The sequence below is a fragment of the Mercurialis annua genome, linkage group LG5 (genome assembly GCF_937616625.2).
Source record: "Mercurialis annua linkage group LG5, ddMerAnnu1.2, whole genome shotgun sequence".
Classification (NCBI taxonomy): Eukaryota; Viridiplantae; Streptophyta; class Magnoliopsida; order Malpighiales; family Euphorbiaceae; genus Mercurialis; species Mercurialis annua.
In genome coordinates, this window is record NC_065574.1 from 54,171,127 (window position 1) to 54,196,497 (window position 25,371).

Below are 25,371 nucleotides of genomic sequence, written 5' to 3' on the forward strand. Positions count from 1 at the left end.
TATCTATTATATTCTTTTACAAGATCTGGATCACAATTAAAATCCAAAGCAAACATATTCCCATTTTAGTTCTTGCTTTTGCATTTGTATAAATCATACTAAGATTTTATAAATTTAATATGTATACCATCATTCAATTATAATATTGACCAACTAAGTTGAGTGGCTAGCCGTCTTCTCTTTTCTTCTCTTTTTTCTGAAAAAATCCTAGCCGTCTATAGCTCTTTATTCGATTCTTTTTCGGCTGCCGTCAATGGTTTAGGTAATGCCGTTGATGGTAGCCATCTTTTGTTTTATGTTATTTTAATTTCATATAGTATAATAAATAGCCAAATTTTTTTCATTTTTTTCTTGAGGGATTAACATTTATCGACGAAGCGCAAATCCAATTCAAATTTTCATAAATCAAGAAGCGAAGATATATGGATTGGAAATCTTTCAACAATAAAGATGAAATCGTTCATGGGCTATAGTAGTTTTTATTGTTTTAGTATTGTATTTTATTTTGAGAATTCTATTTTGTCCTTTCTATATGAAGGGTTTGTTGTCCTTTCTATGTGAAAGGTTGTTATCCTTTCTATGTGAAAGGTTGTTGTCCCTTTTTTACGAAGGGTGTTCATGTGTTGGTTGTATGCGATGTCACAGCTGTAGTTTCTGATTTCATAAATCAGTTTGCAGGTGATGGTGAATATTGAGCGAAGACGGCACTTTATTGGCGAAACAGTTAGATAATTTATTTTTTATTTTCGTAAGTAGATCTGCGAATCAGACAGCATGTTGTCTGTTCCATGTCAGGTCATCGGGTTTAATTTTCGAATTTTCCCGAATTTCTTACAAATGTAACTGTTTCATATTTGATTAATGAAGTTTGATGAATTCTAATAAAAAAAAAACTAAGTTGAGTGATAAAAAATAGACTGAAACAACAAATACCCAGAAACAAAATCAGGATAAAAATCAATCTTCAACGACGAGTAGGTTATCTCTATTAAGAAAAACTTAAAAAACAAATTAAGAGACATTCCAAGTTGAATAGATTATACAGATTACAATCTTTCTAAGTTGAACAAATTATACAAGCAAAAAGAACCAGATTTACAATTAAAAAAGTAATCTAAACCAAACTTAAAAACAAAGAACAATTACAAGCAAAAGACATGACACTTAAATCAAAAAAATCCACATGCAAGCTTCAAAAGTAAAGTGACATCAATCAAATAAATCCAAAAGTTCTAGTATTAATAATCAGATTTCCTTAATGGGTTTCCATTAGAATTTCATTAAATTACATTACTAACTTAGCTAAACTTCCAGATCTTGGTCTTCGCCGACAACCACTTCTTCAACGACAGCAACTGGTTCATCCCTTTGTCGGAAACAACGGCCATCATTTGAACAACAATAGTAGTAAAGTTTTGAATTGAAATTTCATAATCACTATACTCCGCCTCAACTCCATCAGTAAAAAGCTCCTTCGCTACTTTTGAGCTGTTAGCGGTGGTGAGGCGAGATGATGACAGAGGCGATGGCTAGACGAGGCAGAGGTCACGCCGATGGAGATGGATATGTGGTGGCCGGAAATGAGAATAAATAGAGAAGAAGAAGTGGGCGAGGGTAGAATTAGAATTTTCCTATTTTATTATTAATAATGTCAAAGGAGATAGTGAAAGAAATGGATAAGCTCAGGAAGGAAAAGGTGGTATTGGTGAAAATTATTAGGAAAAAATGGCACAGAAGTAAACTATTTAAGAAAAATGGTACCGCGTGAAAAAAACTTTCATTTATTGGTTTTTCTTGTTATTTTCTCATTTTTTATTTATAATTAATATTAAATTAGTTAAAAAAAATTATGAAAGTAAATATAATATATTTGATTATTAATTTTTTTTCCATATTGAATTTATTCTTCTTTTGATTTTATAATTATAACCATAATTAAATAATTAACTTAATTTTATTAATAGTATCTTTAAAAATAATAAGATAAAAATTTAAATAATAATATATTGACCAAATACAGTATTTTAATTTTGTAGTTCAATCAAACTAAAAAATAAATATTTCTACTATTTTGGATACAATTTAGTTATTGTTTACATACTAAAAACTAAATTGGAGATAATTTAGCTACCTAATCTAATTAGGACTTTAATTAGAATAGTAGTTAATTAAATAACTAATTAGTTAATGACTATAAAACCTTTATTTAGTAGTAAACTGAAAAGGATTATTCAGTAAATTTGTCTGTCCCCCCCCCATCCGTGCTTTTATATATAGTACTAGCGTTTCGCCACGTGCTACGCACGTGAGCGACATTTACATGACCCGTTATATATATTGAATTCTAGTTTATAATGAATTAATACAATTTTCAATTTAAATTAAAATTGTAGTTGAGTGATATTAATATAGTCTATTTATATTAAATATTAAATATTAAATAAATGATTAAATATAAATTATGTATTTGGAAATGTGTGTGATACTGGTAAGTTATTTTAATAATAATTTTAATTTTTTTAAATAATTTTGTTTTAGTTAAATGTTTATAAATTGATTATTATTTGAATTCAAGTATTTTTATTATTTTTAAAATATTTTTATTTGTCATAAATAATTTTAAATTTTATGTAGCAACATGTATATATATATATATTTGGATGAAAGCGATATATTTAATAATAATATATGATATCAATGCTTAGCCATCTAGTCTATGACATGCTATACATAAATATTATATATTAAATATATTAAATAACATAATTTATAATTATAAAAAAATAACATAATTTAATTTTTAATTAATTAGTATACATTATATTTAAATAAAATTACAGCAAGTAAATGATATTTATATGACCCGTTATATTTATTATATATTTTGTCAAAATATTGAATTATATATTTTTTATGTATATTATATTAATTTTAATTATAATTAACTTGAAAATCATTAGTACTATCAATAGTACTAATTTAACATGATTAGTGGTGTAATATTTATTTAGTTTAAAATAGAGTATTATGACTTCTAATTATTGTTAGCAAGTGACAAAAATATAGAAAATAAACGGTAACTTTTTCAAAGGTAACATTTTTTTTTGGAATCTTAATTTGCCCGTAATCAAACTTATCAATGGTTAGGAACATTTGATTTTTCTTATATTGTTTAATCATTTGTACAGTTAATCCAATTGAATATTATTAATCGGGGTCTTATCTTTTGGACGACCAGTTAACTTCTCCACAAGGACTCTTTATCTTAGACAAAGCATGTAATTTTATTTTAACTAAACTTCTATTTATATTATTTTTTTTAATATAATTTATACCTTTAATGAAACCTACTATCGTAATTTTGCCTGTCCCCAGAGACGGATGCAAGGTAGGGCCAGGTTGGGCCTGAGCCCTACCTCACATTGAGAGCTTATGGGTTAATTATACTTTCTAATTATGCACAATAGTATAAAGCAATATACCATTTAATATAATTCTCAGATTTATCATTTAAAAATCATTGTACTTTGTAGATAAATATTATATAATAAAATCAAATATACAATTTACATTAGCTTCAAATACTATTAAAATTTAAAAATATACATCAAAGTCTGATTAAAATATCAATTTTTTTTCATATTGCACAGGCCCTATTTAATTTAAATTCTAATTTTTAACATATTTTTGTTCAAAAACATACCCTTAATTTTTAATTTTTTTCCAATATAATGAATTTAATGTGTTTTTTTACTTTCCATTAAGACAAATTCATTGCATGTAAAATAAAAAATAAAATAAAAAATCGAATTGATTTTTTATAATATTGTCGACCTAATGAGAGAAAACTTATTTATTTAGTGTAATTTTTTGTGGCGTGATTTTTTTTAATTAAATTTGTGCCCTATCTCAATTTTGGGGCTGGCTTCGTCACTGCCTGTCCCCCCCCCCCCTTCCCACATATAAGATAGTTATAGATAGATAGATAGATTATAGATAGATAGATAGATAGATAGATAGATAGATATAGATTAATTATAAAGCTATCTTTTTTTTAACTCAATCGCGACATGCCTTATTCTTTTAAAAACCATTAGAAAAATATCATAAAACATCATAAAACACGACAATGCACCATAAAACATCATCTGATCGAGACATGCCTTATTTTTATTTTTATTTTAACACATGTCTAAAAAATAAAAAATATATTTTTGAAATTAAAAAAGATATGAAATGTAAATGTATCAAAAAAATTGGATATTGTTGTAATTAAGTTTCAAAACAAGGTATCCTGAAATTTTTCACTAAATTAAGAATATACTTTTTTAATCTATAATTTAAGTTAAAAAATATTAAGATAGAGTGATATTTGCATAATTTCTTATATATATATTTAATAATAGTTAAATAATTATATGTTTTGAATAATTTTATTTTGTATTTAAACTTTAGATATATTTCAAAATTAACAAAAAACAGAAAGAGCCGGACTTACAATTTTCCTAATGTCGGGTCGTAAACCGGATCCAAACGTAACCAACCTTTTAAATCACTAAACCTCTCTGCTACATAACAGAACAAAATCAAAATCCCTAAATCAAATCGAAAATCCCATAACAAATTGGAAATGGCAGCGGAAGATACACTTACGAGTGAAGAAACACCAAACCCTAACCCTAACCCTAAAGAGGAACTTATAGACGAAGAGTTGGAAGAAGGAGAGATAATCGGCGGAGAAGCGGAGTCATCAGCGGCGGAGAAGAAATCATTAGCGACGGAGCAGCATCCACTGGAGCATAGATGGACATTTTGGTTCGATAATCCATCGGCTAAATCTAAACAAGCTACTTGGGGCAGTTCTATGCGTCCTATCTTTACTTTCGGTACTGTCGAAGAGTTTTGGAGGTCCGATTCTTTAATTTTTGTTAATTTTTGAGAAATTTTGTTGCGATTCAGTGTAGTTTATTTTAATTGAGTAGTTGATTAAAAAAATTAGGTTAGTTTGGTTCGTACGATTGCTAGTGTAGTGTTTAGATAATGTAATTAAATTGCAATAATTATTAAATCAGTTGAATTCTATTTAACTACTGTCTTGTGTTTGAAAAGATTATAGCTGCTAGATTAGAAGAAAATAAGTAGTTTGAAAGGCAATTCGAAAGGTTATAGCTGGATTTATTTTAGGTCCGGACTTAATTTCTAATTCACCTGTAATTTTCGGTACCTTAGATTTAGATAGTTTCAACTTTTCTTTTTCTGATTAATGTGTACATGGTTGCACTTTTAGTTTTAGTGGATTTTTCGTTTTGAAATGCCAGTTTTTGTAATATTAAAAAAGTAATTGCTCTTGATTTTCTTGAGTATTCAATAATAACTGTTGCTAAGTATTGACATTTACGAGAAATACTCATATTGGCATCTACTGTTCATTTTACCATGTGTTTGTTGTAAACCTTCTGGAGATTAATTAGGATTTAATAACACCGGTTTCTGAAATGCTTTTGAGATAGGCCTGAAGCTTTGTTATGTTAAAATAATTAGGGATTTGGCGTCATTTCTTTCTTCTTAAATATAATCCTTATGTTAGTTGGATCATACTTATGATATCACTTTGAAGACACAAATATACTCATCGCCGCTTATAGGTTTCTATGACGAAGAATTTGATCATGTTGCTATTCATGTACTGCGGAACAAGAATCTAATTGTTCGTTTAGGGTAATGATATAGCTTTATCCTACGGCATTCTGATGTTCATAAGCTCATTTGGCTACTCAAATTATGACATTTCAACCAAGCAAATCCTATTGAAATTTATCCAATGTAGATAATGTTTCTGACTGTCACAATTATCAGCAAGTTCTTTTATAATTTCTCTGATGTTGATGTCTTTGACAATGACTAATTTCTTATGTTATATTCAGTATGTACAACAATATACACCATCCTAGCAAGCTGGCTGTGGGAGCTGATTTTCATTGCTTCAAAGATAAAATTGAGCCAAAATGGGAGGACCCTGTTTGTGCTAATGGAGGGAAGTGGACTGTGACTTATTCCAAAGGGAAGTCAGACACTGCTTGGCTGAATACGGTACAATTCTTTATCCTACTTCATGCTATTGATCTACACAACCTTTTACCTGTTGGGGCTTCTTATATTTCCATTTACTCCTGTTAGTTGCTAGCTATGATTGGAGAGCAGTTTGATCATGGTGATGAAATCTGTGGAGCTGTTGTCAATGTCAGAGCTAGGCAGGAAAAGATAGCCATTTGGACCAAGAATGCATCAAATGAAGCTGCTCAGGTACTCTGCTTTTTGAGAAACATTTTAATTAATATCTATATCTATGGACATCTATTCGTCATGTAAATACAGCACCAGTACTTGTTTAGTTTATTTCTTTTTTGGACAAGCGCAGTTCCATACATCTCTTTTCGACTATATTTATTAGAGACCTCATAACCGTCAAAATCATTGATTTAAAAGTTGCTTGAAGTTTTGTTTAATTATTAGGATTCTTTTACAACATTTTGTGGTTTACTCGAGTACTGAACCATGTTAAGATGAAATTTGTGGTATTCTAATTCGTCGCTTGTCAGCATATGCATTTTAAAGTTTAATTGAAATAAAATAGATGCATCATCACTTGTGCATTTTAGTTGATAAATATGACATCTAAAAGTATCCTTATACTCCCTACATCCCGAATTGATAGGCAGTTTAGGACATCTCTAGGTAAAATGAATAAAGTTATAATAAAATATCATTCACCTACTCTTGTTTAATGTAGTAATAACTTGTCTTTTTGTATCTTTTGTTCTCTTTCTAATACATTCCACTATAATAAATGAGGGTACATATGACAATTTCTCATTAAAGTAATAATTAAGTGCCTATAACTTGAGACAAAGAAACTTGAAATAGTGGCTATCAATGTGTATTTTCTAGAATTGGCATGAGATTGATGCATTTAATTTGTGTTAGTATTAATTGGGCAACTAGTTACATGTTGAACCATGGCAAGAAAACGTTTGTTATGAATACCGTGAAGTCAGACATGTTCTGATCTATTTAGATCTCTTGCAGCTGAGCCTCGGAAAACAATGGAAGGAGCTCCTTGATTATAATGGTTCTATCGGGTTTATATTCCATGTAAGTTTTGGTGTATATTATCAATCATTTTACTTAGTTGACACCAGGAAGCCGCTAACTTCGTGTTGCTTCTTCTTTCCAGGATGATGCAAAGAAACTCGACAGAAGTGCCCCAAATCGTTATACAATATGAGTTGTACAGTCTTTCATCAACCTACTTGTGTGTCGGGAAGCTAATTCATAATGCTGCACTAGGGCCCTTATTCCTCATTAGAAAATTAGAAAATCTCGCTTCCATTTCCTAGGAAATATAAGACGTTACTGATTTTGCAATTTGTTATGTTATTTACGCTTTGAGGTTTAAATGGTCTGACTACTTGAACTAGTTTCCTGGTCGTTTTTATTTGATGCAAGATGAGAACAATTAGACCTTCACATTGAACATAACGGGTCCAAAAATATAAGAAAATATTCAGGAGATCATTCGAGCTGACGAGAATTGATATTAAGCCCTACTACAAGTAAGTGATAGTATTGCTCAATTCAGTCCGATTCAGATCTAATTTTTATCACCCAATCTTAATCTATAAATTGAACTTGCTTAGAATTGGACTAAATTTCTTAAGATCCAAATGAAAATTATATTAAAAATTTAATTTAAATCACTTAAAAGATGAACCTAATACCAGCTCATACAGATTTGATAAAGAAAATATCATACATTCAATTGACATATAACGGGCAGAACAATTTAAAATCTAAGACAGTGCATACCAAAAAGGACAACATTCTCACCTGCTAATATTTGTCCTATAAATATTCGTAATTACATCATCACCGATCCTACAAAATTATATTGATTTACAAACAATCACTTTTACCTTTCACTGCCAATGCAAAGAGCTATTAACAGAGTCAGAAAACGAAAAGAAATTTTTTTTTGATACTATTTCATTCATGAAAATATTTCACCTTCCTCTTCATCCCCGACTGATAATAACTCCTCTTCATCATCGACGACATCATCCTTTATAAACAAACCCAACCGCTCCAGTGGAATCCAAGAATCAGCTCCTTCGATCTTGCCTTCCACAGTATCAGCCCCTTTCCTGCCGAAACTGTAACTGTATGATAGGGAACAGCCGCTAAGCTTCTCAAGTTCTTTTACGATCACAATGTTTTGCTCGATCTTAGCAGTTTCTTCCATCTAAATAAAAGTGGTAACACATAAGTACCAATAGATATGTTAAAAGAAAGCTAGAGAGGTCGAATCTGTATGAGTAAATGCTGCAAAAACAATTGAAATAAGTAAATATACATTCTCCAAAGCGAGTCGAGCAGCTTCTCTTTCCTTCTCCCGTTGCTTTTTCAACTCCATTTCCTCCTTCTTTCGTGAGGCAGCTTCAGCAGCTCTGATCTGGGCTTCAATCACAGCCTTCTCTGCACATATGAATTTCCAGTGCCACAGTTAGCAACCAACACTAAACAGAACTAGCATGACATACAAAATAAATAAAGAACTAAAACCATTCAATTTGCAGTCACCAATTTTAGATCCATCACATTAAATCAGCCATGTCAAACTAAAAGCCCCGACAAAATCAAAATCAGGGCCACAAATCCATTAACATTATCAAATAATATATCACTCCACTCTCATTAACTGATTCACTAACAGGTCACCGTATGCCTGATGTTTTGAAAACTGAACCGGCGTGCTGAACCAGTGAGTAAAATAAAAAATAAAAAAATATGCCATGGTTCATGGCCCAACTGCTGGTTCAACCAACGATTCAAATCGTTCGTCCAGTTCAGTCTGGTTCTACCTTGTGGACTAGACTTCCAGGTTGGTTGGGTTAGTTAGATAGAACAGCTAGCCATTTCCCAATTCAACCGGCAGGTCCGATCAGGTTTTTTAGTCACTGCATATACCATCAAAATCAAATAGCATACTCAAGCAAAAAGCATTGTAAATCACCTTCAAGCTGCCTCTTTTCCAGTCGTTCTTTCTCCTGTTGCAGCTTCACAGGATCAGCCTTATCACCCTAACAGCCAAAAAACAGTACAAAAGAACAATCACGCACTAGAAGGAGAAGCTAACAGAAGAAAGAGAGAAAGAAAAGCAAAGAATACGGGGGCCTACCTGATCTAGGAGTGTCTTATGCTGTGCTTTTAATATGGTATCTGCAAATCGACGTTTTAGCATTGCAGCACGAAGAGCTTTTGTAGGAGATAGTTGCACATCAAAAATAGAAGGTCCCCATCCTAAGACAAACAATGAAAGATATATAAAGGATATCATTATGCTGTGGTGCCAGTACAAACTGTGGAAACTAGCTAATAATCAACTCAAGTCATGCATTACAAATAAATAAACTAACCTTCTCCTGAATTTGCATCTGTTGCAGGAGTCATTAGCTCAGAACTCGGACATACATTTTCCTCATCCAAAGCACTTACAGCTCCTTTATGAAGATCCAAAATAATCAGGAAATCCAAAACATGTAGAATATCAGAAAAGCATACAACAGAAGATTTTCTCACCGTCAGAATCAGGATCTGACTTGCTCATCTGAGATACTGACATGCATTTTTCCTGTAATTCCTATATTCGAACACAGTTTCATTATGCCGCTAGAAGGCATTGACAAGAAGAAAAAGTATAGACAGTGGGCATTTTAAGTACCACTTTTGAAGTATCAGTGCTATGAGCTTGATGACCTCTCCCTGATGACCTCTCAGAAGATATGTCTAAAAGAGAGCAGGGGAAAATTCGGGTCAAATAAATGATCAACTTGCAGACTAGATAATAACATTAAGAGAAAAGATTAACAACCTGAAGAAGCGTGAGCTGAATTACTGGAAAGTATGCACTGACAGGAACTTTTCCCGCATGTACAACATTTACTAACTGGATTCAAGGATGGTTTCACATGGACAAATTTGCGTGTATGTTTACCACCATCATTTGTGCCTATAAGGCAAATTCTAAGTTAGATCTATTAAAGAGCCACATTGCAGAAACTTGACTCTTCCAATTCATACCTTTGTTCAAATGTTGGTGCACTGGCTTTTGATTGCAGTTTCCTGCTGGTTTAGAAAGCTTGACCTAGAGGCAGCATGCCCAAAAAGCAAACTCTCAATAAAAAATAAAGAAAATAACAAATATTTTTAAGTCGCTAAATACAGATAGAGTAAACACATGCATCAGATCACAAACCTCAACATCTAAATTATTACACAATGTTAGTTAATTTTTACGACCAATCTAATGGAAGCCCAACTGGAAAAACTTTAAAAATCTGTAAAGAATAACTTACTTCTGCAGGTCTAACATAAGAAGAGCACCTCAGCACCTTGCCTTCAGATGGATTTGACCTCTTTGGCAACATGGCATTATGCAGAGGGGGTGTTTTAGGACTATTCTGTCTTGTGTGGCCAATATCTTTTGACTTTGCAATAATAAGATCCCTATCACCAGCTTTTTCTATTTCAGGATGCAGCCATTTTTCCTCTAGGGCCTTCCACCTTTTCTCAAAAACCTCTTTCAATTTCACTGCAACTGTATGGACCTTATTGGACGGAGGATTATAGAGCATGGCATTTGAGAAAGTCAATCTGACATCAGCTGCGAACTCATCAGTTGCAAAATACTGATTATGATCCAGCTTAAATTTGATGGTACCCAAGTCCATGGGGTTAGTAATTATATCAAAATAATCAGGAATTTCCAGTTTCACTGGATCCACAGGAGTCTTAAAAACCCAACCAGATGGATGATTTATCAGTGATCTCAAAAGGGAAGAACACCGGTGCATCACACCAGGGTCCATCTTCTGCTTCTTCTGTGGTCGTCCATCCTCCAACTTTGCTGATAACCTACGCTTAATAGCATTGCGCTCTGGGGGATTCCATGTACCACAAACCGGAGAGTGAAAATCCTTTTCCACATTATGCCCAGATTCACATGCATTCATCCCAGAAGAGGCATTTAGGTTTTTGGAGGAGAACTTAATCTTCAACTTCCTTGCTACTACAGGGCCCACAGGCTCAGCAGCAGTCATTCTGAAGACCCGCAAGAAACCCCAACAATGAGATAAAAATTGACCTCCTCAAGGACAATGACACTGAGGCAGTGCCCTCTCAAACAAAATCAGCATGCATAAGCCGAAACAAATTACACGGACAGCCCTGTCAAATGATTGCAAGCAAACGATAACTGCATTGCCCAAAACAAAAAAGATAACGTATTAAAGCCAATATAAAGGGTTAAAAAACAAGTAGACATAAGATCGAAGACGGAAAAAGCAAAAAATTCAACTTAATTTGTAAACTACTGAATACAACAGAAACTCCTGAATTTTGATTAATTAATCTAGAATTCAAGTAAATAAGAAAAATCAGGAACAGTTGTTTGGTTTTTCCTTAATCATTTGCTATAACAACAATAATTCAACAAAGTTCAATCTGCTTGCCAAAAATAATGAGAAAAAAACTGAATCGTTGTTCAATAACCAAAAACCCAGATAATAAACTGACCTTCGCGAACACATATACATGAAAAATCAAACCCTAAAGGCTCACGTGGTATAAATTCTAGCTAACGAATTAAAAAAGGCGAAAACTCAAGTAAACACAAAAATCCCCCCCCCCCTTCAATGTAAAAAAAAAAAACGGGTATTCATTAAAACCCTAAAAACTAACCAAAATTGAAGTTTTCTCCTGAACTAATCAACGTTAACAATCAAAACACCGATGGGTAATAATTAAAAACCCTAAAAACTAAACAAAAATTAAAAATTCTCTCGCGAACTAATCAAATTCACAAATTGACGATTAAATTAATGAAAACTGCAGATCGTACCCTTGCAAACTGAACATAACGGTTTTTTAGGGTTTCGAAACAAAACTTACCGAAAACGACGGCCGTCGCGCTTCAAGAAGAGAGGATTAAAAAGGCTGACTGAGCAGCGAAATAACACTGGAAATCGAGAGATTGCGCAGAGAAAATAAGGGTTTAAGAGGCGAGTAGATAATGAGAGAGTGACGATTAGGGTTTTTGGATCTCTCGTTTTTTTTTTTAGCTCTCTCTCCCTCGCATTCACGCGAGTAAAAGACTTTCTTTGTTCGTTTCGGGTTTTTTTATTTAGGAAAGATCCATTTTAGAGATTCGAATAACTCATTTTACAATTTTGCCATTTAACATTTTTTTTAGTTCATTAGGTTTAAATAAATAAAACAAACTTTTATATATTTATTATTTTCTTATACTAATATTTTTCTTATTTTATAAATTTCTTGTTGTAAGATCTAATATTTTGAGTTGCTTTTAATGTTTTGAAATAGAGAGAGGTTTTATTTTTGTATCATCCCTTCACATTATTTAGATTTTTTTTACTTTTCATATGTTTTTGAAGATGTAGAAATAATTAAATACTAATATCATGAAATGTAACAATTTTATTTGGGTGTTTTGGTCATTGGATTTTAATGAATTTATGAGCATATTTTTGGTGCTTTTTTTTTCAAATGAATTTGGACATTTTGAATTTTTAGGACTTGGTTTTAGAAGACATCAAAGATGTGAAAATGGAAAAAGAACCAAATAGCCTATACCCTTTACATAGGAAAAATATATAAATTAACTTATGCTATAATGTAAAAGGCTAATGATATGCTACAAGAATCAAATTGCTACTTAAATATCTATTCACCCCTAAATTTGTACACAATAATCAATTAACACCAAAAAAAATCTATTAATTAATTCGGGTTAATTCCATATAAAATCACCACCTTTACACGTTTTTTCATTTTAATCACGTTCTTTAAAAAGTGTCAAATAAAATCACCACCTTTTATTTTTTTGCAAATCTATCATTGATAAGTAAAATTCGATGTCTTTTTCCTACCAAATAAATGTTTTAATTTGACTAATGCCCTATTAATACACAAAATACATTCATCTTACTCTTTTTTTATTGATTTCGATTATCAAGTCAACAAACATACACTGAATTTTCACATTCGTGATAGATCTGCAAAAAAAATGAAAGGTAGCGATTTTATTTAACATTTTTTAAAATACGTGATTAAAATGGAAAAACATGTAAAAGTGGTGATTTTATATGGAATTAATCCAATTAATTCCTTGAAGTCGTTTATTTTATCAAATTATAACCAATTAACTAAATTCTTGATCAATTAACCCCTTAAAAAATAAAAACATTTAATCTAATTGATAAAAAGTCAAAAACTTAATTGAGAAAGAAAAAATCTAAATTAAATAACCAATCACAATTAAACTCAGATAAATAAATACTTACATCTATTGTTATTCTGTCTTCTTGTGTTCAAGAAACCTGGTATGAATTTATATTTAATCAAATGTTTAAAAGAATCTGTTAAAAAAATCTATAAAGAAAACAAAATTTTCAAAAATGTTTTACATGCCGCATTAGATAGAGACTGACATCAAAATCCTAGCAGCCAGGGGGTTCACCTGGTTCACGGCCTGCTTCCTCGGAGAATACTACACATCGTCGTGTCTAAAATTGCCAGGTCGAGCTAAAGCTTTACAACTACAATCATTTGCAACTTGCGCAATGCATGTTTACCGCCTGCCCCTTCCACCTCCACCTCTACCTCCACCTCTACCTCTGCCCCGACTGCCTCTTCCACGGCCTCCACCTCGACCACCTCGACCACCACGACCTCCTCCGAATGATGGTCTGCCTGACTTCAGCCCTAAAGACTGGACTCCTCGCTTCTTTTCACCCCGACTTTCTCTGTCCCCGTCATCCTCCTTGTACTTGGCTGAGCTTCTAGAAATGAAGGAGATCTCTCGTGATCCTCCTGGTCCAAACTTCACATTCTTTGAAAATCCAGAAGTCTTCCGGTCACCACCTTGAGCTGCCACCCTTTCTCCTAGTAGAAGAGAATCTTCATTTTTTAGCGATTCACGATTCCAGAATGCCTCGGCGTGCCTCTCATCCTTGACTTCAAATAATCTACATATTTTACTCAGCGGAATAGGCATTTAGTATTCAATTCAAAATACCTATAATTATCAAGTTAAAGCTAGAACCTATAGCTGGCAATTTTTGACACTGACTGGTTCAAACGACACAAGATGAAGTTAAGCACGTCTGAATTGAGCTTCGGGTGTGGGTTATAAACGGGTCAACCTCTTTAAGACGCACTTAACCCGTTTAAACATGTTTAATTAATTATGTTAATGAGTTAACTTGCAAAATCTCAAGCTGCATAATTGTTCTCAGCTTGCAAAATCAAGTATACACAATTTAACTTAAACAAGCTGCAAATACGATACCTTGGAGTTCGTGAAGTCTTTCTCATTTTGATCTTATCATTGCCCAGCTCATCTTCTGAAGTCGCAGCATCACTTGAATTCTGGTCTTCATCGTCCATTATAGGTTCAAAATGCTCCTCTACCAAAGTGGGTTGTTTCTGGGTAGCCATAGGATGCAGCGCCATGTATTCGTGTGACTTCTCATCAATCTCAAAGTCCTACACGGAAGAAGAATAAAGGATCTTATTTGATTTTCATTTCGTTAACTTGAAAATTGTAGCCTACAAGATAGTATGCGCAGCACAAATGTTTTAATCCTAAATTTGCTTTTATGCTGAATGTAAATTGAATTTTCCTGCAAGTATTTCAACAATCAATAGATGTCAACAGATGATTATGAACATGGGACAATATTATTTGTGCCCAAGTTGACTTCAAACTCAAGCTGCCATAAATTCAGTACCTCATTTGCAAAAAGCAATCCAAATCTATCATCTTTGAATATCTCACTGCCAAGTCCTTTCTTTTTCTTGGATGGTCTTTTGGTTTCATCAACATCGGCGTCCTTCTTTTCATTCTCAGTTTCTTCCTTTTCGAGGATTGTAGCTGCAAACTTGGCATTAACCTTGGGTAATTTTCTCCTAATCTGCAGAAGAAAACGAATTTTGTAAGAATCTACTCAAATACAAGTAGAAAATATTCATATTGCATTTCCATTCCTTACTAATCCAAGAAATTGAAGAATTTAACTGCCGCATCTTTAAATACAGCAAAAATACCACAACTGGGAATAAGTTCTGGTTAATGTACAAGCATAACTAAGGAGTAGATATCAGCACATATGCACATAGACAGACACATGAATGTGCATATAACACCAACCACAAATAGTTTATAAGCAAATTCTTATCCACTGCAACCCCTGTAAGAAGCAGAAAATTCATATAGGCTCATTTTCATATGCCAAACAGGCATAAATGAATTAAGTACCAAATACCATAATACAGCTATGACAAAAAAGGTAAGAACCTCCAAAACTATGTTACATTCAAGCAAAATTTTGGTATTCAAGCTAAGAAGACCATGTATCTCATGTTAGATATAAACATCAAGGGCCCTGGAGCTGTGAGAATATAAAGATTATCATACCAAATATTCCATACACCATAATATCTCAAAAATTGACATGAAAACTAGAGAAAATAAATTATGACTAATGCAAACCGTGATTCGAGAAGCATGAATTTCGTCTAGTTTCTTCTGCTTCTGCTGTTCTATGTAATCTTCATAAGCAAAAGGATCTGCAATTGCTTTGGCCTGCACGAATACCAAGTGATTAAATATGCAACATAGCAAATAACCAAACCATCATTTCTTGTCATCTACACAAGCAATTTCCCTATAAAATAATCTAAAAGTACTTCAGTAAACCTAAAATTTAGAAGTTTCTTATTCAAAGATTGTCAAACATTTGTAAGCGTATCCCTCAAAACCCTGAATTTTTAAAATTTAAATAAAGGGAAATAATTTTAGTGAAGTTTTTTTTACTAACTTATGTCCTGAAGTAGTTGGGGGCTTAAGTAGACACAACCTTCTAGAATGACAATATTTAGTCCTGAATTAGTTGGCGGCTTAAGTAGACATAACGTCCTAGAATGACAATATTTAAGCAAGTTGAGTTCTCCACATAATTAACTTTCAAAAAAGCAGTGGACACAGAAAATTCTCACGTTTCAACAAGACACAGCAACAAAAGAATTATGTCAACTTTGCAGCCAGGAAGTACTTTGCCCAGATTTTAACCTTTCCAAAGTGTTCCTTAAACTTTGGTTTGCAGACACAAAGAAGAAGTTATCAAACAAGGACAAAAGAAAAAGACAAAAAATGGGTAGAGTTGAACCAAAACCACCAAAACATCATGCCAATAATTTTTCCTCTCGCACTAAAAGTACCCTCACCAGAAAAAGAGGAACAGCTGATAAATGCATAAGTAACTAGCATATCAGAATTTTTTTCTTAAACAGCTATTAACATACATAATACTACACAAGTTGTGAAACATAAAACCTTTTTGTACAGTCGATAATCGATGAAGAAACCGTGCATGTAGGCTCTTAAAAGATTGGTCCCAATCAAATTTGTCAAACTCAATTTTGTAAGATCCTCTTTTGTCAAAAATTTGTAATTGTCATATATGGTCATCTCTGGTTTCTCCTCCAGCTCTTCCTGCAAAATAGAAGGCAAATAATCTCATACATATCAGTAAAAGATCCTACAGAAACCTTTCAAAAACCACATAAAGGAAGAAAAATGTGACATTCATGAAATCTACAAACACACCGTTAGAGTTTCGAGAGAAGAGCACCACTTAGGAGCAGGTCCTAAAGAAGGAATGAAGTAAGATGGTATTTGGCTACAGTCTAAAGCTAGCAGCATCAGACCACTCTCATTATACACGCAAATATCATTTATTTTTCCTGCTGTAGGTTCAATGCTAGTCATGCCATCTCCCTGAACAGAAAAACCATCAACAGAAGAAAAATATTATATTGTAATCAATAACATCCAATTCATCACTTAAAAAGCTTCCCATCAATATGGAGCTAGGAAGTGTGAGCAGACTGACAGAATGTGAGCAAGAGTCCCCAATATTGCAATAAAAATGAGAAAGATGATGAAGCCAAAAATGTGAGTGATATAAATAGTCTTGGAGGAAGAAGTAGATTGCTGAGGACAAATTTGGATTTACAATGCTGAGATTGATAATGATGTAGAAACCTCTGCATCTGAGAAACTAGTCTTTGATCTCTGCCATAAGAACTAGTAACCATTTAACTAATTTTCCCAACTTCAAGAGAAAAAGTCAAGAGCACCAACAGGTCCAACACTAACAATTTCTACTTTGTCCTCCCGGTACATCACTTGGAATGCATCAAAATTTACTTCCTAAGTGACCTTTGATATAGTAGACATGCAGAAATACTTTGTTTCGGATGTTATCATCTGTATAACTTTAAATTATATAGACAAAGAAAGCAATAGATTAAAAAGCTTATGAATACTTGATATAACAATACAAGTAGTTTAAGTTAGTTTTCTTTAAAAGAAAATACAGTAACTTAAAAGAGACACAATGATGAAGGCAAAAAGTATGATGATGTCATAAATATTTCAAGGAGATTCCTCATCTCTTTTAATTTAGTCAAGCCAATATTCATCCCATGCTTTTCGTTGAAGCAAAATTTTTACAAAAGGGAAAAGAAGTACAAACATCAAAGACGTTCCTTATTCTATTTATCAATAGCATGAGAGCAAAAAAAATTCTCACCGTCTCTGGATCCCAAATTCTGACTACATGGGAATCTGTAGTGATTAGCTTATCCCGTTCAGAATTGAGACTACGATGCCATTTAATGTCCAAAATTGGGCTTCCATACCTGCATAGCAACACAAATATTTTTTAGAAGCAATATGTAAAAAGAGAAGAAATTTCAGATCATGTTTCTGTATGAAACAAGGTAAGCAGCATCTATGAGTATACTTACATATGATCCTTAATTCGTATGGGGTGTGAGGATCGCAGATCATAGAGCAGCACCTGCAAATTACACAAAATTAAGGCTACTAAACCAAAGTACTATCTCAAAACTCCATGCATCTATTAGTTTATAGTAGCGTCATTTCTTTAGTACTCTAAGGAGTGGTGTTCCCATAAAAACTGATCCCTCATCCCTCCCAGAGCCTTACTTTAGCATATTCATTTCAAGCATTTCCATCACTTAATTAATATAAAACATTAAAAAGAAAGGATAAAAGATAAAAATGAGTTTGCCCAGGCATGAAGATAGGTCCTTTGAAACAGCAACAGATTTATGCTCAATACATACACAATCATTCCATCAAACAAGCAAATGAAGTAGGATATATATGATGAACAGAACTTGGTATAGCACAGAATCACAGAAATTTTAACAGGACATAATTGTTGAGCATCATTACCTTCCCACTGCTACTTCCAACAGCCATGAGGAAGCCTCCGTCGTCATCAAACTCTAATGCAGTGACTTCCTAAGCAAATCCAGCAGACACGATAAGAAATCATTTTCAGGCAAATAAGGGCAACTATTGATATAATTAATTTACACTCGCATCTGACCACCCTTAAACCACCAAAACAACTAGAAAAAAGATAATTGAACAGAATGAAGGCCCACATCTGATGCCAAACACTTCAACCAGCTATCCAAACCATAATGAGTCAACAATTACAAAGAATCTAGAAATAGTTTAGAGGCTGCATTTGGTTCCGAAATATAAGAATGTATTGACCAGAATTGTTACTAGAAAATCAAACTTGAAGAAGACACATGTCACATCACATATCCTGGTCAATATGTACAAAAACTCACCTGGTCATCATCACCAGCAGGTGCAACAGCATCAATTCTACCAGCTGAAGATCTCATTCTCATATCAAAACATTCTACAGCACCATCCTCACCACCACAAGCAACCAACCCATGAAGCTTGCTGAAATCGGAAAACATGAACCACCTCAGTATTAGTTAAACAAAGATCAACAGCAAGAGATATTGAGCTCACAATCTATAAAAAGATTAGCCAACAACCTCCGACAAACTACATTCAGGGCTGGTGATTGTGTGTTGAGTGAAGATAGAAATCGGCCCTGCAAAAGTAGAAGTGAACAATTTCAAAGATAAATATGATGCACAATAAGTAGTTGATGAGGACACTTAATAAGCAAGCAAAACAGTCTGACACTGTAATTCTTTTAACACAGCAGATTTTTCCATAAGTTGCAAAATCATAATGATTGGTGACTTAATAAATGTTGTAGATGCAATTAGATCATCAACGACAACAAGTACAACTATAAAAACAATCAAAAAAATAATTGGAAATTAACTACCTGCTCTAAATTGATCCGATATAGATCTGGAGATGAAGCAGCACAAAATAAGTCACAAGACCAGCAATCATAAGCGATATCCCTTCCCATCCTGTAGGTACAAGCACATGAGATGGCTCTTTTATGCATCAACAAAATAGCAATGGAGAACTTCTTATAGGAAGACAATAAAAAAGACCATAAAATTGAGCCCCAATAGCTCTAGCCTAGGAGAACAACATCCACCAAACATGAATAACAAATTAATTAGTCAGGCTTTGCATTACCTTTCATGCTTTACACAAATAAAAAATAGCATCTCTAACAAAAACAAGCACGATGACGGATGCATGTAAAGGAAAAAAAATGCTTCAGCTAATTGATAGGGAAAAATGCACTTCATAAAATAGAAACATGAATAGGAGTATCAACATAGTATAAAGAAAAACCTTGGAATCCTCAAGTTGTAATGTTTCCCATATTTTGCATGCAGGGAAACAGTACGATCAGCGCATAAGAATGCAAGCTTTGAATAATCATCATCCAGTATCTACAAGGCAAGTAATTTATCAGTTAAAACACCAAGCACTTTAATTTAGTATTAAATAAACTACTCTGATTTCCATCGAACTATTTCCCTTATTCCTTTCTTTACATCTTCCTTCACCTTAACTTTTCTACTTAGATAAGCCATAAAATTTAGTATGCAACGATTATCTCTTATCAATGACACCATATCTAGGTATTCCAAAAGTAATCTTTTATCTCATTTGACCATATCCCATTTGTAGGCACCTTATAAACATTTTCTCTTTTTCTATCAGGATACTCTCACAAAGCAGAAAACCTTAATTTAAATCATCTTGATTCAAAACAAACAAAAAGTTATTAAACAAAGGAAAAGCTCACACGCTAACTTTACAAACAATTATGATAGAAAATTAAGAAAAATGGTTTTAGTTACTAAACTCTTGCAAATATTTATAAAAGTGAGGCACTGGGAAATAAAAACTTTTTAGTTGAGAGTCTGAGACACCAAGATCCTATTACTAAAGTTTCACCAATTACAAAACAAATGTAGATAGTGCCTTAATAAAATAAATCTGCTGGTTGAATTACACGATTCAGGAATTATATAACATACCTGAAAGTCAATAATCTCAGAATCCATATGTCTTTCAAATTTCATCGACAATTCTCTGACCTCATACACTTTAAATTGAGGTGGATATATTCCTACAATTATAGAGAAATAAAAACAGTTACTACCTATTACCTTAACATAGTCACCAAAACATTGTATATAAGACAGAACTGTAAGCTAGGAACCCTTTAATCACCTGATAAGATGATATACTCGCCATCAGGAGTAACTTTAATTTTCGACGTAGCTGTTTCAAACCTCAAATCCTCAAGCAACTCCACTTTTTTCTGATATTCTGACAAAAAATGAACAAATAAAGAAAAACAACAATTAAGCTAGAGACTCAATGCATCAGCTACATATTTCATCATCAGACTACACAGATGGCATAAATTAAGGGTTTAAGCTAGGGTTTAACATAAATATTCTACCAATAAACCAAAACATTTCACATAAATAAGCAAATAACAACAAAATATAATCCAATTCAGCACTCTTTTACAACACAGCTGATATCAAAGAGTTTAAGCTAAGGTTTAACAAGAAAATGTATAATCTATTAGCTAAGATTTAACAAAAAAATCTCAAATTAAACTAAACCTTTATCTTTGCGAAGAGCTCGTTGTTTTTTGGGATTAAGCCATGAGGCAACAGACTGTTGCTGAGATGTAATAGAATAGATTTTAACTCCGTTAACGGACATCGCCTTCATGCCGGATTCTCCTCGAACCGCCATCGTTTTGCTAATTACTAAATTTTTCTTCTAGTTTGTGGTGTCTAGTTAAGCTCTAGGGTTTCGTTTTAAGTTCCTCCAAAGATTAAATTATCAATTTTCGCGGTTTTTTTATTAGTATTGTGCAGTATGTGTTTCTGCTGTAGTAGCAGCAGAGGAAGAGGCTGTTAGAGAGAGAACCGCAACTCTGTTTTTTAGGTCTTCTATTGGTTCGGGTCAGCCGAAATTCGGTCAGACCTAAAATAAATATAATGGGACCAGACCGGACCAAACCGAACCTATATATACAAGTTTATGGAGTATTTATTATCATGTTAATTTAAAAATATGTAGTATAATTTATTAAATTTAAGTAAAAATGTGGAATTTGTTTTTCATTTTCGCAATTCGTTCATTAAGAAATAACTTAGTATACTTATTTAACAATTTAATATTTTTAAAAAATTTAAAAGTTCACATTAAAATAATATATTTAAAAATTTCAGTGACTGCTAATATACTTTTAAATAACATTCTATAAAATCATTATTCCCTCTATACCAATTTAATTTGATAATATATGTGCATTATTTTTAATAATTTAAATAACTAAAATATAATTTTATTTCATACCTGTTTTACATTAAATAATATTTTTAAAAGCAAAGTTTATTAAAGAAGATAAAAATAAAAATAGAAACATTTTATAGATAAAATTATTAATTAGATTAAAAAAATTATAAAAAATATACATAGTATCTAATTTAGGACAGTCAATTCAATTAATACATAGTATCTAATTTAGGACAGTCAATTCAATTAACTTATCTAGCAATTTTTTACTTATAGCAAATGAAAAGTGGGATAAATGAACACAAATTACAAGGAAAAGGTACATACAAATACAATGAATATACAAAATGACTGAATACTGATAATATGAATCCAAATGTTTAGCTAAAAGAAAAACATTTAGATGATTGAAAATAAATCAACCACAAATGAATAAATGCTATACAATTCCAAGACAATGATTTACTGGTGTCTGTACACTGACATTAACAAAGATTAAAGACTATTGCTCTGGTGCTGCAATTTTGTAACCGCTTATTGATAGTCGTCCGTAACAGCCCGTTCCATCGAGCACCAGATTGTTTTCTTTCCGAGTAGTTACTCGTTAACGCTGTCTTCCTTTCTTTGTTGCAGCAAGAAGTGTACTGATCCGATCCAGACTTGTGAGAATCCATTGACAAAACAGCGATAAACATAGCTCAATGATTGTTTATCGACATATAACTTATCAGAATGTCGCAACTCGCAATCGATAGATTGCACACAAATTCCTGTAAAATAAACATCAAGCTAGATGAATTACTGTTAACGCATTGCTCTAAAAGTGAGTCACAACAATACTAAAATTCTCAATGTGGATGCTACATATTTGGCTTTAGTCCCTCGAACAATAAAACCGAAGGGTGTCAAAAGAAAGTTTTTGAGCATGCTATAATAAACAGCATTAAGCAGGCCTTTAAAAAATTCTTGGGACGTCTTAAGTAGCAAGATCGCGGATTAGTGAATCGAGATTCAAATTGAATTTTAAAATTATGCTTTTTTTCAAATGTCTCTTTACATTTTGATAGCAGTGGATTTATCCGAACACACCTTCCTAACATCACATATGCTAGATCAGTAGGAAGTAACTCACACAGACCATAGATCGTTGAACCGATTAACCTAAACTCGAAGCATGGCACCACTATGTCTTAAATTTTGTCTTCTTATTAAGTTAATATGTATGCATTTTAGTTTGAATCATAGGTAGCTAAGGATGAGAAATATCAGTACAAGCTAAACTAGTATACTTAGATGAGAGTTACAGGAAATAACTTTACCATATCACATCGACAGATAATGTACTTAGGCATAGGATGCTAACAACGGTTCTCTGGAATCTTGGCCGTATTCGTTGCTATAATAAAAGTATAGCGCCAGTTGTATTAGCCCCAGAATTGTTCCAATACCATTAGGGACCTATATCAAATGAAAAAGTACATAGCATTAAATGAAAATGAAAATAAAAAAGAAAAGTCGAGATTTTTTTTATGACAAATAGAATAAACAGTTATGGATTCAGGAATGATTAGGTGTGGCACTTACATAAATGAACGGATCATACTTCAACATTCCGTATGCAAAGAAAGAAAGACTCATCAAAAAGGTTGCAAGTGAGAGATAGAACGGCATGAACTCGACACTCTTTGTTTTATACACCAAATTCTGCCATGAAAATGCACTGTAAGAAACGGTGAATTTAGCATTATAAATTAGGAAACAACCAAAATTTCAAATTAACTCACAATGACACAAAGTGGGGAAGCAAACATGGAAATGAGAGAAAAAACACTTATATATCCGACAAACATTTGTCTATCACGAGGCTCAAAAACATATAAGCTCACAACTACTATCGCAGCAAATATTGTAAAAACTCCAACCAGTAGTCCTGACATCTTTAGCTGCGAGCAAAATTCGAAGAACAAGCATTCAGTACTGAAAGCCGAAACTTCAAACACCAGCAAAAGATCAGAAAGGGGAAAATTTCAAGATTACCTTTTTTTCTTTATCGGTATGCATGATGAATATGATAATGTAGATAAACTGAAAAACTGCCCCAATTGAATTAACCGTTGCAACCAATATAATCTCGGGTGATACGAGAGGCATGCCATACCAGAGGCAGATCAAACAGTTCAAGAGGGCATATATGTAAGGCAACCCTGAAAACTGTTCTGTAGATTGGCTTCTAATAATTCTCCTAAATGTTGCTCTGAATCGAAAAAAAATATACGGTTTAGCTTCTCTAAACAACAATTTTCAATCTAATTCTTTATCCAAATAAATATCAGATAAAAACTTACATGGGTGACAAAAATAGAGCAAAAGCAAAGATGTTCCCTGCAATTAATCAGCAGAAGTTAAAAACGAAATGCCTTAACAACTACACAGTGCTCTAACTTTAGATCATGCAAGCAAATTTTAGCAACTTCGCACATAACCTTATCGAATCCTATGTTTCGTTGTTTCATTTCCATTTTCAAAAACGCTTTTAAAACCCGAAACTCCATATTTAAACCTACCCTTATAAAAAATATCATTTCTCTTTTTCCGTTTCAGCATTTCCGAGCTCCATAGCTAATAATATGATTTAGCATTCATAAATTCTATAATTCCCAATGTTTCGAGTCTTGCATTCCCTTTCCGGGCGTTAAGAAACCCAGAATTCCAGTAATTTACAGCTACAATTCATTTTAAAACAAACCCAACACAAAAGATTAAATTTTTTCCTGGTTCAGACAATCCAATTATCAAACATGCAATAATATAAGAGTTTCACACACGATTCAGCAATCTTCCAACAACATCAGCAATACTAAAATAACCAATAAACATGAGAAAAAAAAAACTTACCAGCAATCCCGGCAGCATCACTGAAACCTATGACAAACGAATACAACTCAGACAAACTCATCTTTTGAATTTAAACTGAACCCTTAATTCAATTTTATGACCAGAACCCAGATTTTTATAGTTTAATTGTTAATTATAGGGTGTCTTAAGCAACCTTTTTTTTATTGCTTAACCAACTGATTTAACCAATTTTCTTCATAAACTTTTACTTTTCATATATATCAACTTGTTTTGGAATATGCTTATATTTTCTTCATCTTTCTAGATTCATTTTACAGTTCACAAAACCCTTTCCATTTAAAGTTGTGATTAATACATTTTCAGCCGTTTATTTTTCATAAAACTATTTTTTTCATGTTTTAATTAAAATACAGCCTCATATTTGATTAAGCCAACGAGATTAAGTTTGGATGTGCTCTATAAATTTGAGATCGAGCTGGAATGATATCCGAGCAGCTCGAGCTCGAATAATATCTGATATATTCAGTCTCGAGATTAAATTTGACTCGAGTTCAATATGAAAGTAAAAAAATAATCTTTTTGATGTAATTTAGGTCAATGTTACTGTAAAATGTGTATTTGGCCAATTATAATGAATTATATTTAAACATAGAGATCTACAAAAATTTATATGTTTAAAATGTATATAGAAGACTCGTTAATATTCATTTAGTCTCGCGAACTTCACGAGTGTCTATAGCTAAATATCATACTCGGTCTAAAATTAAATTAAA

The 25,371-nt window shown here is 32.5% G+C and overlaps 4 protein-coding genes across 4 annotated transcripts; 1 reads left to right on the plus strand and 3 right to left on the minus strand.

Moving 5' to 3' along the window:
* Window positions 1-4,506: 4,506 nt before the first annotated feature.
* On the plus strand, window positions 4,507-7,477 carry LOC126683280 (eukaryotic translation initiation factor 4E-2). The gene is made up of 5 exons (XM_050379126.2): window positions 4,507-4,908; window positions 5,925-6,090; window positions 6,178-6,303; window positions 7,087-7,152; window positions 7,235-7,477. Exons 1-5 carry the CDS (start codon window positions 4,631-4,633, stop codon window positions 7,283-7,285), a joined length of 687 nt encoding a protein of 228 aa, XP_050235083.1. The 5' UTR covers window positions 4,507-4,630; the 3' UTR covers window positions 7,286-7,477.
* A 314-nt stretch (window positions 7,478-7,791) lies between these two features.
* LOC126681280 (transcription factor GTE12) lies at window positions 7,792-12,213 on the minus strand. The gene is made up of 11 exons (XM_050376794.2): window positions 12,007-12,213; window positions 10,413-11,311; window positions 10,138-10,201; window positions 9,929-10,066; window positions 9,779-9,843; window positions 9,637-9,697; window positions 9,474-9,557; window positions 9,236-9,357; window positions 9,071-9,137; window positions 8,411-8,532; window positions 7,792-8,299 (listed from the first exon to the last, which is right to left on the minus strand). Exons 2-11 carry the CDS (start codon window positions 11,154-11,156, stop codon window positions 8,048-8,050), a joined length of 1,719 nt encoding a protein of 572 aa, XP_050232751.1. The 5' UTR covers window positions 11,157-11,311; window positions 12,007-12,213; the 3' UTR covers window positions 7,792-8,047.
* A 1,157-nt stretch (window positions 12,214-13,370) lies between these two features.
* On the minus strand, window positions 13,371-21,385 carry LOC126681311 (uncharacterized). Its single transcript, XM_050376837.2, has 16 exons — window positions 21,058-21,385; window positions 20,654-20,752; window positions 20,458-20,549; window positions 19,763-19,863; window positions 19,335-19,425; window positions 19,033-19,091; window positions 18,814-18,934; window positions 18,404-18,472; window positions 17,950-18,002; window positions 17,733-17,841; window positions 16,745-16,915; window positions 16,472-16,630; window positions 15,629-15,721; window positions 14,868-15,050; window positions 14,426-14,622; window positions 13,371-14,102 (listed from the first exon to the last, which is right to left on the minus strand). Exons 1-16 carry the CDS (start codon window positions 21,191-21,193, stop codon window positions 13,706-13,708), a joined length of 2,130 nt encoding a protein of 709 aa, XP_050232794.1. The 5' UTR covers window positions 21,194-21,385; the 3' UTR covers window positions 13,371-13,705.
* A 661-nt stretch (window positions 21,386-22,046) lies between these two features.
* On the minus strand, window positions 22,047-24,970 carry LOC126679927 (bidirectional sugar transporter SWEET2). The gene is made up of 7 exons (XM_050374951.2): window positions 24,638-24,970; window positions 24,088-24,124; window positions 23,780-23,996; window positions 23,527-23,685; window positions 23,327-23,446; window positions 23,062-23,200; window positions 22,047-22,512 (listed from the first exon to the last, which is right to left on the minus strand). The coding sequence occupies exons 1-6, from the start codon at window positions 24,696-24,698 to the stop codon at window positions 23,087-23,089; spliced, it is 708 nt and encodes a 235-aa protein (XP_050230908.1). The 5' UTR covers window positions 24,699-24,970; the 3' UTR covers window positions 22,047-22,512; window positions 23,062-23,086.
* Window positions 24,971-25,371: the final 401 nt, after the last annotated feature.